The sequence below is a fragment of the Amphiura filiformis genome, chromosome 5, assembly GCF_039555335.1.
Source record: "Amphiura filiformis chromosome 5, Afil_fr2py, whole genome shotgun sequence".
NCBI classification, from domain to species: Eukaryota; Metazoa; Echinodermata; class Ophiuroidea; order Amphilepidida; family Amphiuridae; genus Amphiura; species Amphiura filiformis.
The window spans coordinates 60,090,613-60,104,620 of NC_092632.1; the positions used below are offsets into that span (position 1 = coordinate 60,090,613).

General features: G+C 35.2%; 1 protein-coding gene across 1 annotated transcript in view; it reads right to left on the reverse strand.

Moving 5' to 3' along the window:
- Nucleotides 1-458: 458 nt before the first annotated feature.
- The window catches only part of LOC140153467 (sodium/potassium/calcium exchanger 4-like), a 122,052-nt gene continuing 108,502 nt past the window's right edge, over nucleotides 459-14,008 (reverse strand). The window contains 9 exon segments of the mRNA XM_072176226.1: nucleotides 459-3,463; nucleotides 3,465-3,520; nucleotides 3,966-4,031; nucleotides 4,767-4,879; nucleotides 5,881-6,074; nucleotides 7,228-7,315; nucleotides 10,775-10,875; nucleotides 13,133-13,225; nucleotides 13,678-13,778. Coding sequence (XP_072032327.1) covers nucleotides 3,373-3,463; nucleotides 3,465-3,520; nucleotides 3,966-4,031; nucleotides 4,767-4,879; nucleotides 5,881-6,074; nucleotides 7,228-7,315; nucleotides 10,775-10,875; nucleotides 13,133-13,225; nucleotides 13,678-13,778 — 903 coding nt within the window. The 3' untranslated portion in view covers nucleotides 459-3,372.

Genomic DNA, 14,008 nt, shown 5'->3' on the forward strand with positions numbered 1-14,008 from the left:
CCTCGGCCCCGATCTCGAAACTAGTAAACATGGCGGAATAAAATGGCCGTTTCTCATTTCCGATGACCGTGCGTAAGCAGTTGAAGGACTGGTGGATCAAGACTACTGCTTAATCTCGTGCAGAACAGACAGTCATAGGCCCTATACACCTATCCGACTTCGCCATTACTGCGGTGTCCCCGATGTAAAACTGCGGTGTCCCGAGGTCGGGGGTTCCATCCATTATTTATTTATTGTGTGCTATACAGAATTGTACCCGGGAATTGTACACAACAGTGATATTCAATACACAATCATGAGTATTGAATTACGAATTAAATCTCCCGCTCTGGTACATCTGTGTTGCCGTCAATAGAGGGCCAAATACAGTAAACGCTTCTCGGATTGGTGTATAGGCGGATTTAGGGTAAAGGTATGTTAGCGCAATAAAACAGAAGATCGCTGATGCAAAAGATGAAATTTTTGTTATGCTGTAAATCGATTCTTGCAAAAGGCCGGGACTGAAAGTAGAAAAAACAGCAGCTGTACCACTACTCGTGCAAATAGAACATGGTACAAATGAAATGCCCGTTTCTTTGACACTGACGGCATACTTATTACATTTGATATATTAAACCGTGTGAAGAGACCTCTCTCATTGTCTTTATTTTATGGATAAATTACGATGCAAGAGGTTCGATACGGGACGGGTTCAGATACAATAGTATCTATATAAAATCATGCGAATGGCTTATAGGACAGCTACGTAATAAATAATACAAATTTTTATTGTACAAAATAATTTGGCATAATTCATGTAAGCAACTACTTAATATCTAATGCAAGTAACGTTCCTGCTATTTTACCTTAACCCAAAACATTAACACCGCCAAACAACTCACACTGCAAAGCAGGGCTGTCAACTTATTGAAATTTGCCATTTGAGATGAGACCATTGGCTCACATGGCACATAGTGTTGCAAAAAATCTCGGTTCCAATCTTTGGTTTTTTCCTCATTAAATAATGCGTTTCGTGATTTATTCCATTTCCCTCAAAAGGATTGTCAAGCAAATCCGATTCCACAATAGAGTTGTCAATCAAATTCATTATCAAATAATGGTTTACAAAATATTTAACTCCTATATTCCGTTTTTCAAAAATGAGATGCTTCACCATCCAAACAGCACTTCAATAGGCCCTGTTAGCAAATCTGGAATCTTTACAATATACAAGATTTCAAATGAGCCACTGTCTTTAACAGAAAATCTGGCAAATTTCACCCCAAACACGGTTATGGACCAATAGTAGTCTCACGACTTATATCCGTAGTCAAGTTATACATAATTGACCGTTGCATGTTATTCGAGTGATTCGACGGTTTCTAATGTCGACCTCTGAAGTCGGTACTGCAACTTGAGGCAACCTCAGACATGATCCCACAGTCGTCGTCCTGTGAACCATCACACTTGAGCCCTCAAAAACGTTCCTGAAAATTCAAGATCCCTCTGGTTTTGCTCTCTTTACAGAACAAAAAAGTTCCTCAGATTGACCAAAGATGATGCCAAAGATCCTTCCTTTTATTAGAATCATTGAGGATTCTCTCCTGTGAGGACAAATATAGGAACATTTCTTCTAAGAGTGCAGAGGTTATTGTAGATAACATATCATCTCCCTTCCTGATCTCCCTACTTGAACATTGTAGGTAATGCCAACCTTCACAATTCCCTCATAAAGATGTCGATAGTCCTAGTATATTTGGTTCGCTTCAAGTTCATTAGTGACGTACAGGTTCGTATTTCGCTGGTCTCAGTATCGAATCACGTACTAGTAAAGTTAATCGCGCAGAGCGTACACGCATGTGTACAACGGCGATTTATTGCAACGCAATCACAAAAAACCACTGATGTCACTACCGAACTTGAGATGAACCAAAGAATATACCCAGTCGAATTGGAACGGTAAATGTAAGCCACAAAACGTCTTAACATAGTCATGAACATCATAGAGTAAAACAAAAGTACTGCTGAAAACTGTACTTTTACAATTAAGTACTGGTACTTCATCATGCAAAGTAATTACATCCTATTGAGAAAGCATCGCTCCTTATATCTAGAAAGCTGTGAATGATTTATAAACGTCCTTATCGTATCGTATACCGCGTTTTTACTACCGGAAATACACATTGGCTAATTGCACTCACAAAATAATTAAAAAAGTAACAAAATATATTTGAAACAATGCCCCAATCCTTGCATGTGGGGAGATACGTTCAGTTCTCTGAATTACAGCCAACAAGACGCCAATATTTTGCGTGGTGCAGTGTTGCAACTTGCAAAAGGCAATACAAAAGGGCTGGCGTTTTATATACACGAGCACCATGTGATAGGAAAAAGTGCCCTGGCACTCAAACACATGATAAAAATGTCCATCATTAGAGGCGTGTTGTACTTATAAGCACACAGTTATAACGTTCCAAGCAGAGTGGAAGCCACTGATGAGTTTATAATCAGTTCAGAAATATAAACCATATCCCAGGCCGTATTCAAACTTTCAAAACGATACTCTGTATTTCACCATCTATGATTTCACATTTCACAGATCTCGATAGCATTTGTGAAAAGTCGGCAGCGCCTCACGTTCACCTTCTTCAATGCTGTGCATCACGTTGTTAGCTGTTACACAATGAGCTCAACGAACTCACGGGACACTATTTTATTGCTTAACAAAAGTTAAATTATGTCGGCCGCATGTTCGTTATAATCAGCTATAGAAAAGTTACATCGTCTCTTTGTTAATTAAAAGACACGAAGAGATAGAAAGAGAGGTAGACAGTATTTACCGCTAATGTTGGCTTCCAAAATTCTATCTGCTAAAATTTTGCACTGTTTCTACCAGCTACCACAAATAACGCAGCTCGTATGAGGCTGCCTGAAAAAGATTAGCGCCTATTTCCCACCTCGCTGATCTCGATAATTCACATCAACCCTATCTATATCTATATCCACGAGTACGTGTTGTATGTGTGCATCCCATCTTAGATGATTCTCACATGAACAGTTGACAGAAACAAGTTGACTTGATGAAACTTTTCATAATACTGCGTGAATATACCACACAAAATACACTTGGAATGATATTCTCAAAGAGGAGCACACTTTTGGTAGAATACCACGACGGCCTGGTTTCTGCAATCTTGAACGACAGCGGCTTTTATTGACCTCCCAATCTGCGTAGCACATCGGTGTAAAGGATATTTCTCTGTAATATTTATATGTTTAATGTTGAAGTTTTGCGTGTTCAGAAGCAGATTGCATGGTGCAGTGTCTTCTGTCAAAAGACATAGAAAAGTAAGTATGTACAACATGTCCGTATGAAAAAGTGTTCCAATATTGTTATAAGTTCCTGCACATCGGTGCATTAACATAGGCAAAAACGTTGAACTCCACCAAGATGGCTAATGTAAGAAACACACTGTAGAAGGCAAAAGAAGGATTCCAACTCTTTGTCTAACTTCCATTTGTTGAAATGTATGCTTAAAATCTACAAAGTAAAATAAAACAAACATATAATTAATTGAAATTTAATGTAGTTGCTGATACGTATTTAAAGTATGGTGTGAATAAACTCCTCAACAAAAGTTTGGGAAGTTTTTTCATGCATCTGCGTGTACTCAGCCGTGAAAAATTATATTGTTTCAAATGGGGTGTCATTGTAAAGGGGAGTATTGTAGCTATCCATTGATATGCAACACGATATGAATAAGTCACAAATAATTTGAGATACAGATGCATGAAAAAACTTTCCAAACTTTTGTTGAGGAGTTTAGTTAACTATGAGCCTACGGTTAAGGTTAAATAATATATTAATATTAACATTGAAGGGAACTTCATTGCCTTTAACGAGTACTAAATTCCATTGCCCACGAAAAGCGCCAGAATTTGTGAATATCTAATAACAGATTATGCATGGAAACAATTATACTTACAGTTGCAAAAACAGTTGCAAATAACAAAATGGATGCGTATAGCAGACCACGGCTATTGATTTTAACCTGAAAATGAAAAAAAAAATGAAAACATTTTGTGGCGTCAATTCTGGATAGTTGTATAAACAATTATTTATAACAAGTATTATTTTTCAGGTGACTAACTTTGGAATTAAATGTGCTCAAACCCATTACAGGTGAGCGTAGAAACAAATTCAAAGTATAGACCTCTGGAAAAGGCAACAGTTACTAATAGTTTCACGGCATAACCAATGATAACCCTCACTTACGATCATTGGGTATACCGATCATCATCCGTCTGATGATCGGTATACCCAATGATCGTAAGTGAGGGTTATCATTGGTTATGCCGTGAAACTATTAGTAACTGTTGCCTTTTCCAGAGGTCTATACTTTGAATTTGTAAACAATTATTTAGCTATTATATATATACATATAATTATATATTAAAAATTCAAAGAACAGACCTTCCAGAATAGGTAGTCGTTACTCTGAGTTTCATGCCTAAAAGGCCATGACGTAACTCCATTTTTTGCGAAAATGAGATTTTGATATCAAAATTTTAAGAAACATGAGCATTTTCCAATAAACACATAGAAGTAACTCCATTTAACACTCCATTGAAATCAATGGCCAGTAAAACATAGACTGAACTACATAAGTCAATGTGGACCATTATCTTTAAACTGGAGTTACGTCTTTGTGTCACTGACCCCTCGACTTGTGCTCATAGGATGTGCACTACTAATTGAAGCAATAGATAGATAAATGTGGTCTTACCCGTGTGCCATAGCTGACCATTGTAGTTTTAACAAACCATGGAAGAGCTAAACCTAATAAAATATCAAACACATTACTTCCTATGCTGTTAGATACGGCCATATCACCGAGACCTGCATGAGGAAAAAATAACACAAGTGATTAAACCAAAATGGCTCGGAGACTAATGTATACATAGATCACCAGTCTCGTCGTCGATACCCAAGTTAAATATTCATATACGTTTGCTTACGGTAGTTTTTGATTTTAAATTTTATGATAATTGATAATGATACCAATTATTATTTATTCTATTAAACAACACAACATGATTTCTTTGAAATCAAGGTTTGAATCCATTGGTTACAAACCACATCATCCCTCCAATTAAAGACCCATTGTTTATAAATTGCTTAAAAGTGAAGGATAAGTCATTCAAATTGTCATTTGATATTTTTAAAATGACAAATTTGGCAAAAAACGAAGAAAACAGCAATAGTGACGAAGTTGAAGCCCCATTCAAATACATGTAGCTAATTTAGATACTGTCAGTATCTAAATTACAGATTCATGTAAAATGTCGTATTTTGTCTTAAATACACGACTTTCGGCTGAACCACTCGCAGGCTATGTTATCACATCTATGACAATGACAAAGGTACCAAAATCTGAATTTTGATGATTTTTACGATTGTCCGGATGAGCAAATCACTGAATGGGCCTTTAAGTAGGCCATATATTATAGAAGCTGATAAATGTTTTTTCTTAAATTTCAGAAAGGATAATCCAGTTGAAATCCACACCCCTATGGAAGACATGACCTGATTCTCACACAGGGAGTGTGAATTTCAAATGGGGCTACCTGAATGGGGGACTCCATTTGAGATACACTCCTTGTGTGGGGATTAAGGTCATGTCTTCCATAGGGGTGTATGAATTTCAACTAGAATAGCCACATCAGGATGCAGATGTATGGGATCAAATGGATCAAGTTCTCTAGGTAAGTAGTGACTTGGTCAAAAGCCTAGCTTACTGAGGCAAAAAAGTGGATACGGGGTCACAAAGGCTTTATTGCCCATCAATCAAAATGTATTAAAGTTAGCCCATATTCAATCTTTACTAATGGATCATATACCTTGTCTTGCTACAATTAAGCTGGCCATAGCATCTGGTACACTAGTTCCTGCAGCCAAGAATGTAATACCCATAATAGTATCGGGAACATGGAGTGTATAACCTATTAGTGCTACCATCCATACCATTACATAAGAGAATAACATTATCCATATTATTGATGTGAAGAAAGTTACTAAATACCAACGTTCAAATCTGAAAAATATAATGAACAATGAAAGCTGATTATTCGTATTTAATTTATTCAAACAAAGCAAAGAAAAACAATACATCAAAACATTATTAATGTATATTTATGTAAAGTTTGCTTGTCACATATGTGATCGTACATCACGAATGAGCCGTAAATGTCCTAAATTGTATTCTCAGTGTAAAATGTGCATGAAGGTCGTATTCATCGATATCTCAAGTTGGCGCGACATGTATCTCATTTTAAACCAATCAATAATCCTATTGTTGAAGAGGATAATAAGCTTCTAGCTTGGATGTCTATAGAATTCTTAATAGCTCTGGTCTTTGTTTGCTTTGGCTAAATCCTGTTCAAGTGGTGGGTTACAAAGCATTGTATTTTGTCTAGGTATGTATAACCAACAATATTAACAATGAGAGGAAATTCCTGAACCTCGTTGACTTGGGGATGATTTGAAATGATCATCAATTATGACTGTTTGATATTTATTACCCGCAGTGTGGACAAAGAGACACATGTAGAAACGAAAAAAGCTACGATTTTGTTGAAGGAGCAAAGTTCTATAAACCATAACCCCGCTTCTGGATATCGTTTGAAGTCAAATGATATACCATTTTAAAGCTTATGATATATATTTTCTAAACACGAAATAAAACAAACTTGACCAGGGAGGAATTTACGGCTCATTCGTCGTGTACGGTCACATATAGAGATTAGTCTTATGGTCGCTGTTCTGTCAGAACCTCGTTTTATTTTGTGACCAGGTGGTGGTGGATGCGATATCGCCATTTTTGACGTTGCCATTGGATTAACACATAATCATGAACTCTTCACAAACAATTCGAAATTTGTTATGATGTGGCAAAACAAAATTATCTTACTCTAAAACCGTTGGGGTTCGACAAAGTACCCCACTGTAAGTATGTTGTTTTTCAATTTAAAACTGCTAACCGTCTATTTTGAATGGGGCTGTCAGCCTTGTATTTTCACCAGCCTCGAACGTCACGTGTTGCGTGTCCTATGCCGCCTGTTTGTGACTACCTTACGGAATACTGCCTCGTCTTATTCCAATGACAAAATGTTTTGATCGTACAACGAAAACAAAACAGCAAAATAATTTAAACTCAATTCTCAATTATTTAAAAAAATAACACGTACCTTTTTCTTCTACAATCAGGAATTGTAAAAAACAAAAGAATACAAATAGGCATACAAATTATCCATTTCACTGCGTCCAAGAAACCATCTGTAGAAAAACAATAAGAACATAATAAGTTACTGTTAAACTTGAAAAACTGTACCCAAAAGAGATACGTTAATGATTCTATGTGCTGTTTTAAAAAGAAGTTGTCACCGTGTTTATTATGAAAGTGAATAAGCAATAAGAGTATAGATCACTTTGTCGACCTTTCATATCCTGCTAATATCTGATGGTGCCGGGTGATGGTGCTGCATTTTGTATAAGCAGCTATTATTTGAAGTATAGTCAGTTGCATTTTGTACAACATATTTCATTATTTTAAGCGATCCAATGTATTTTGAACAAGCAGTTTATTTCACTATTTCAAGCGGTCCGTTGCATTTTGTACAACATATTTCATTATTTGAAGTGATCCAATGCCTTCTGTACAAGCAGTATATTTCATTATTTCAAGCGGTCCGTTGTATTTTGTACAACATATTTCATTATTTGAAGCGATCTAATGCCTTCTGTACAAGCAGTATATTTCATTATTTCAAGCGGTCCGTTGTATTTTGTACAACATATTTCATTATTTGAAGCAATCCAATGCCTTCTGTACAAGCAGTATATTTCATTATTTCAAGCGGTCCGTTGTATTTTGTACAACATATTTCATTATTTGAAGTGATCCAATGCCTTCTGTACAAGCAGTATATTTCATTATTTCAAGCGGTCCGTTGTATTTTGTACAACATATTTCATTAAGTGATTCAATGCCTTCTGTACAAGTATATTTCATTATTTCAAACGGTCCGTTGTATTTTGTACAACATATTTCATTATTTGAAGTGATCCAATGCCTTCTGTACAAGCAGTATATTTCACTATTTCAAGCGGTCCGTTGTATTTTGTACAACATATTTCATTATTTGAAATGATCCAATGCCTTCTGTACAAGCAGTATATTTCATTATTTCAAGCGGTCCATTGTATTTTGTACAACATATTTCATTAAGTGATCCAATGCCTTCTGTACAAGCAGTATATTTCATTATTTCAAACGGTCCGTTGTATTTTGTACAACATATTTCATTATTTGAAGCGATCCAATGCCTTCTGTACAAGCAGTATATTTCATTATTTCAAACGGTCCGTTGTATTTTGTACAACATATTTCATTATTTGAAGTGATCCAATGCCTTCTGTACAAGCAGTATATTTCATTATTTCAAACGGTCCGTTGTATTTTGTACAACATATTTCATTATTTGAAGTGATCCAATGCCTTCTGTACAAGCAGTATATTTCAAGCGGTCCGTTGTATTTTGTACAACATATTACATTAAGTGATCCAATGCCTTCTGTACAAGCAGTATATTTCATTATTTCAAACGGTCTGTTGCATTTTGTACAACATATTTCATTATTTGAAGCGATCCAATGCCTTCTGTACAAGCAGTATATTTCATTATTTCAAGCGGTCCGTTATATTTTGTACAACATATTTCATTATTTGAAGTGATCCAATGCCTTCTGTACAAGCAGTATACACCAGGCACAAAAAGAAACTCGTCACTTATATTCATCCTTGCTGTTCAATAACCTGATAATTTTGGATTATTCTGAAGTATACATTTTGTTAATTGGACTTTTCTTTCTCATTTGACACCCTGTTCGTGAACATTGAGCAAGAATTGACCAAGATATGCGCCTCAAACTCTCAAACCCCAAAATGAAAAGTTGCAATTTTAACGATTCAATTGTGCCTGTTACACTGTGTGCTTTATTGATTGGCCCGTACTGTGGTGCTTGTGTGCAATACAACGATGCGTTCCCATTGAAAATCGTTGAAAATGCAACTTTTGATTTTGGGGTTTGAGGCTTTGGAGGCGCATATCTTGGTCAATTCTTGTTCGGTTTTCACGAACAGGGTGTCAAATGAGAAAACAAAGTCCAATTAACAAAATGTATATTTCAGAATAATCCAAAATTATCAAGTTATTGAACAGCAAGGATGGATATAACTGACGAGTTTCTTTTTGTGACTGGTGTATTTCATTATTTCAAACGGTCTGTTGTATTTTGTACAACATATTTCATTATTTGAAGTGATCCAATGCCTTCTGTACAAGCAGTATATTTCATTATTTGAAGTGATCCAATGCCTTCTGTACAAGCAGTATATTTCATTATTTCAAGCGGTCCGTTGTATTTTGTACGACATATTTCATTAAGTGATCCAATGCCTTCTGTACAAGCAGTATATTTCATTATTTCAAACGGTCTGTTGTATTTTGTACAACATATTTCATTATTTGAAGCGATCCAATGCCTTCTGTACAAGCAGTATATTTCATTATTTCAAGCGGTCCGTTGTATTTTGTACAACATATTTCATTAAGTGATCCAATGCCTTCTGTACAAGCAGTATATTTCATTATTTCAAACGGTCCGTTGTATTTTGTACAACATATTTCATTAAGTGATCCAATGCCTTCTGCACAAGCAGTATATTTCATTATTTCAAACGGTCCGTTGTATTTTGTACAACATATTTCATTATTTGAAGTGATCCAATGCCTTCTGTACAAGCAGTATATTTCATTATTTCAAGCGGTCCGTTGCATTTTGTACAACATATTCATTATTTGAAATGATCCAATGTATTTTGTACAGGCAGCATATTTCATTATTTGAAGCGATCAATGTGCTGTTCTGTGATTGGAATGTATACTGCGCCAATAGAGTATCCTTACACTTGGAAAAATAATCATAATTTCCAAACTGAACAATATTGGGGTAAATTTGTTTTTTAATAGATGCACTATCTAATTCTGCACATTATGACACCACATTGAATCCAATGTGACTTCAAAAGCAAAGTTACAAGCATTTGATTAGACGAAGGTCCAGTTTTAAAAGTGACAAACTGGCCTATTCAAAAGTCCACAGACTAGACATTTGGTTTCAGAGTGGTGAATGGCTAATTTATGCGTTTGGCTTTAAAAGGAACAAAAGAAAACTGAAACAAAAGAACTGACAAATAAGATGAAAGTTGTGAAAAGTACAGAGAAGTAAAAACTGAAATAAAAACTGCTTTAAATAACGCTTCATTGAAGAAACTGTGTTGTCTCTTTGTTGCCCTTGTTGGAATCGTTTTGCGCCTTGTATAGGCCAGTTTGTCACTTTTAAAACTGGACCTTCGTCTATTCAATTGCTTGTAACTTTACTTCTTGAGGTTACATTGGATTCAATGTGGTGTCATAATGTGCAGGATTAGATAGTGCATATATTTAAAAAAAACCAATATTGTTCAGTTTTGAAATTGTGATTATTTTTCCAAGTGTACTTTATTGGCGCAGTATAGTTCTTATTTCGGTATTTTATTTGTGCTTTAAGTTAGTTTTAGTTTGCATCTTAAAGTGTAAAAGGGATGTTTTTATGCCCCCGAAACGTCGGTTGTTCTGTCTTTTTAACCCTAAATTTTGGATGTTGTTGTACATATCAAACAGTTTTACTTACGTGGAAGTCTACAAAGCCCGCCCTCTGGTTCCAACCCTAGTGCATCTAGTGTTGGTCTTCTTGATCCTACGCCTTCCATGTCATCATCGTGTTCGTGTCCACTGCAAAATAATGCACAATGAGTATTCCTATTATTATGGTTACCTATGCATAACATAATGTGCACAAATACAATCTTGCTGCTTTACACAATAATTATCATAGATCAGCAGAATAGCAGGATTTGCTTGATTTACAAATAATTCATAACTCAGCAGTTGCCTTTATACTACGTATAGCTGTTTGGATACACATAGCATTGCATAGTGACGATTCCAAATGCTTAATGTGAGCAATATATATGATCCCTAAAACAATTGTCTGCAATCGGTACTGTGTGTTTTATACCGAGCATTCTGAATGTGGACACCATTTCGTCTCTTTATAGATTTGAATTGGTACGAAAAGGCAGAAGCGGTTTGTTTAAATATGCAAAGGGTGCACGCTGACGATAACCTGGGTTACTATTTATCACAAGATGATGTGCAGTTGTGAGATGATACCTTAATGAAAATATGGTAGAAAATAATAACCATGCGGTTTTGAAATAACATCAAAACTAAAATCACAGCTTATAAAAACAGCTACCAAGATCAAAATATAGTTAACATGGTTAGTAACATCTATAAATAAGTAATACAGATGTTAGATATTTGAAATTTAGACCATGTGAACAGTTTGTTAGTTCTTATCATACACATGGCAACTTCCCAAAGTTACACTTGAATCAGGCTGTACTCCTCTGCATTTAGTATCACTCGTTAGAGAAGATGGTCACCAATGCCAAGTGTCAATAACACAATCTCGAACTTGTTCAAATGGTGTTAATAACACAATTTTGATTTCAATCGCCATTTATTATGACAGGCAAATGATGGTATGCTTACGAATTTGACTGTATCGCATAATATTTGAATAATAAGTTCATAGTGGTTGAGCACTTTCGACTACTTTTGGAGTAGAGGCTGTGCTGGGAGTGGCTTGGTTTGTCATGATTTTGACACCACAGAATGTATATACATGATATGCATTTCTGCTAAGTTGAAACTATGACAAATTATCCGTCTGATGATCCTAATGATCGTAAGTGAGGGTATGCCGTGAAACGATTAGTAACGGTTGCCTATTCCAGAAGTCTATACTTTGAAATGAATGATAAGTTCCATAATTATGTAACTCTAATAAAGGACATGTGGATACTGATCGATCGGTATTGCTATTGATCATATGGATTTTGAAAATCCTATGGAAGCTTTTTCAATATATTGCACTAAGTTTTTACTTGCAACGGTATCAGTATATGATTTTATTAGAAAGAAATAGAGCAGTATAGCAAATAAAATACCAAAACATTGTAGTAATAGTATTCTTTAGAAATTTATTAAGATCTATTTTAATAATTCTCTTCATGCGGGTGTCGACTGCAGACGACATGTTTCAAATTTTTTTTTAAATTTCAAACATTTCGGAAATGTAAATTTTCATGACCATCTTTGGAATAAAAATGAAAAATGCATTAAAATGAGTACAAACAAGCCTAGTATTGGTTCAGTAGTTCTTAAGATAGCTCTTGATATTTCGAGAAAAAATTTCAAAACTTATTTTCAACAACTTCAAAGCGTATGGCTAGCACGTAGAGCATTAACTGCCAACAGTTTCCGCCATTTCAACTTCCATGTATCCTTCAATACCCTGTACAAGACTTCAGTTTGCTCACTAGGATGGTTAAATGACACATCAACAAATCAAAAGTATAATGCATTTTGATACAAATATAATAATATATATGCCACGCCATGCATTGATTGGTACTTATAAAAAGCAAATCAACTCAATAAAAGCTCTTATACTTAAAGGCACTTGGGTAAATATGTATATTCTTATGCAGGGTGTTTTTATTATTTTGATGAAGTTGCATTTGCAAAAGTGCGGTATATATATATAATTCAAAGCATGTGCGGTATTTCAAATCAATGAAATAATATAGTGGGAAACCAAATCATGGTACGAATTAGTAAAAAGCACTAAGCAAATATATGTAGGTTAATAATTAAAACATATTCAGGGAGAACATTGTGAACATTTGTACACCTTTAATTATGTTAACCACAAAGGTACACACTACACTACTTTTCACATGTGCACATGGTTCGCTTGAATTGAATGGACAACGTGATATTATGTGAGAATTCCAGTGATCCGTGCATATATCTAGCAGCTTACATTGGCAACATTTTTTTACCCAATCACGCAATTGTTACATGACAATTATTTCGGTTTGATTGGATGGGTCACCACATGGCACAACCAAAGTTTTACCTATGGTTAGATACTGGTATAGTTGAGTCACTGGAATTTGCTTTCTGTGGGCTTTCTGGTATCGGTGTTGTTAGCGTGGATTCTTGCGGGGTCCTTCAAGTGTTAAGAAATTGTGGACAAAAGCATATACATAAGTTGTATACCATCCTGTTCAACGTAGTCCATCGCTAACTTACAGGCTCAAAGTCAAAACACATCGTGAATTAACAATTCAATGGCAGTAAGTGAAGTGGCTGATTATCCACAAGTGATCTAGCAATGCAACATATAGCGAACTGTATGTACCAAGAAGCATAATTACGAAATACGACGCCATTTACTACCAGCATTTCATTACAATTATCTGCGTGATTATTAAACGATATAAGCTTAATAAAAATTTATGTTCAAATAACAGATTTATATCTATAATCTTTTTTCAGAATTTTTCTATTTTATTTGCATGTAAGTCAAATAAATAATGTTATAATACGAAACCCGACAGAGAAGTATTTTGTATAAATTCTTTTAACTGTGGTGATAAATATATAGTAAGACGATATTACCTGTCTCCGTTCTCCATAGACTGTTTCCTAAGTGCACCGTTGGTACTGCTGGATCGTCGCAGGTAATCTACATACTCGGGATCTCGTTCCATCATTTGTTTCTGCAAGTACATAGTTACATCTAGTAATTAATTTTATGGATGATTGATCTTGTTCGATTTACCGAATCAATTAAGTGCATTTGAGTTTGTGACAGAACAAGTAGAAATTCAAATTAAGAAACGTAATTCCCAACCCATATCTATGAGGAAATCCAAATTATAGAGGTTTCCAGGTCAACGAAGTCTTAATTCATAAACACTATATACAATATGCCTTAGCGCCTGCATAC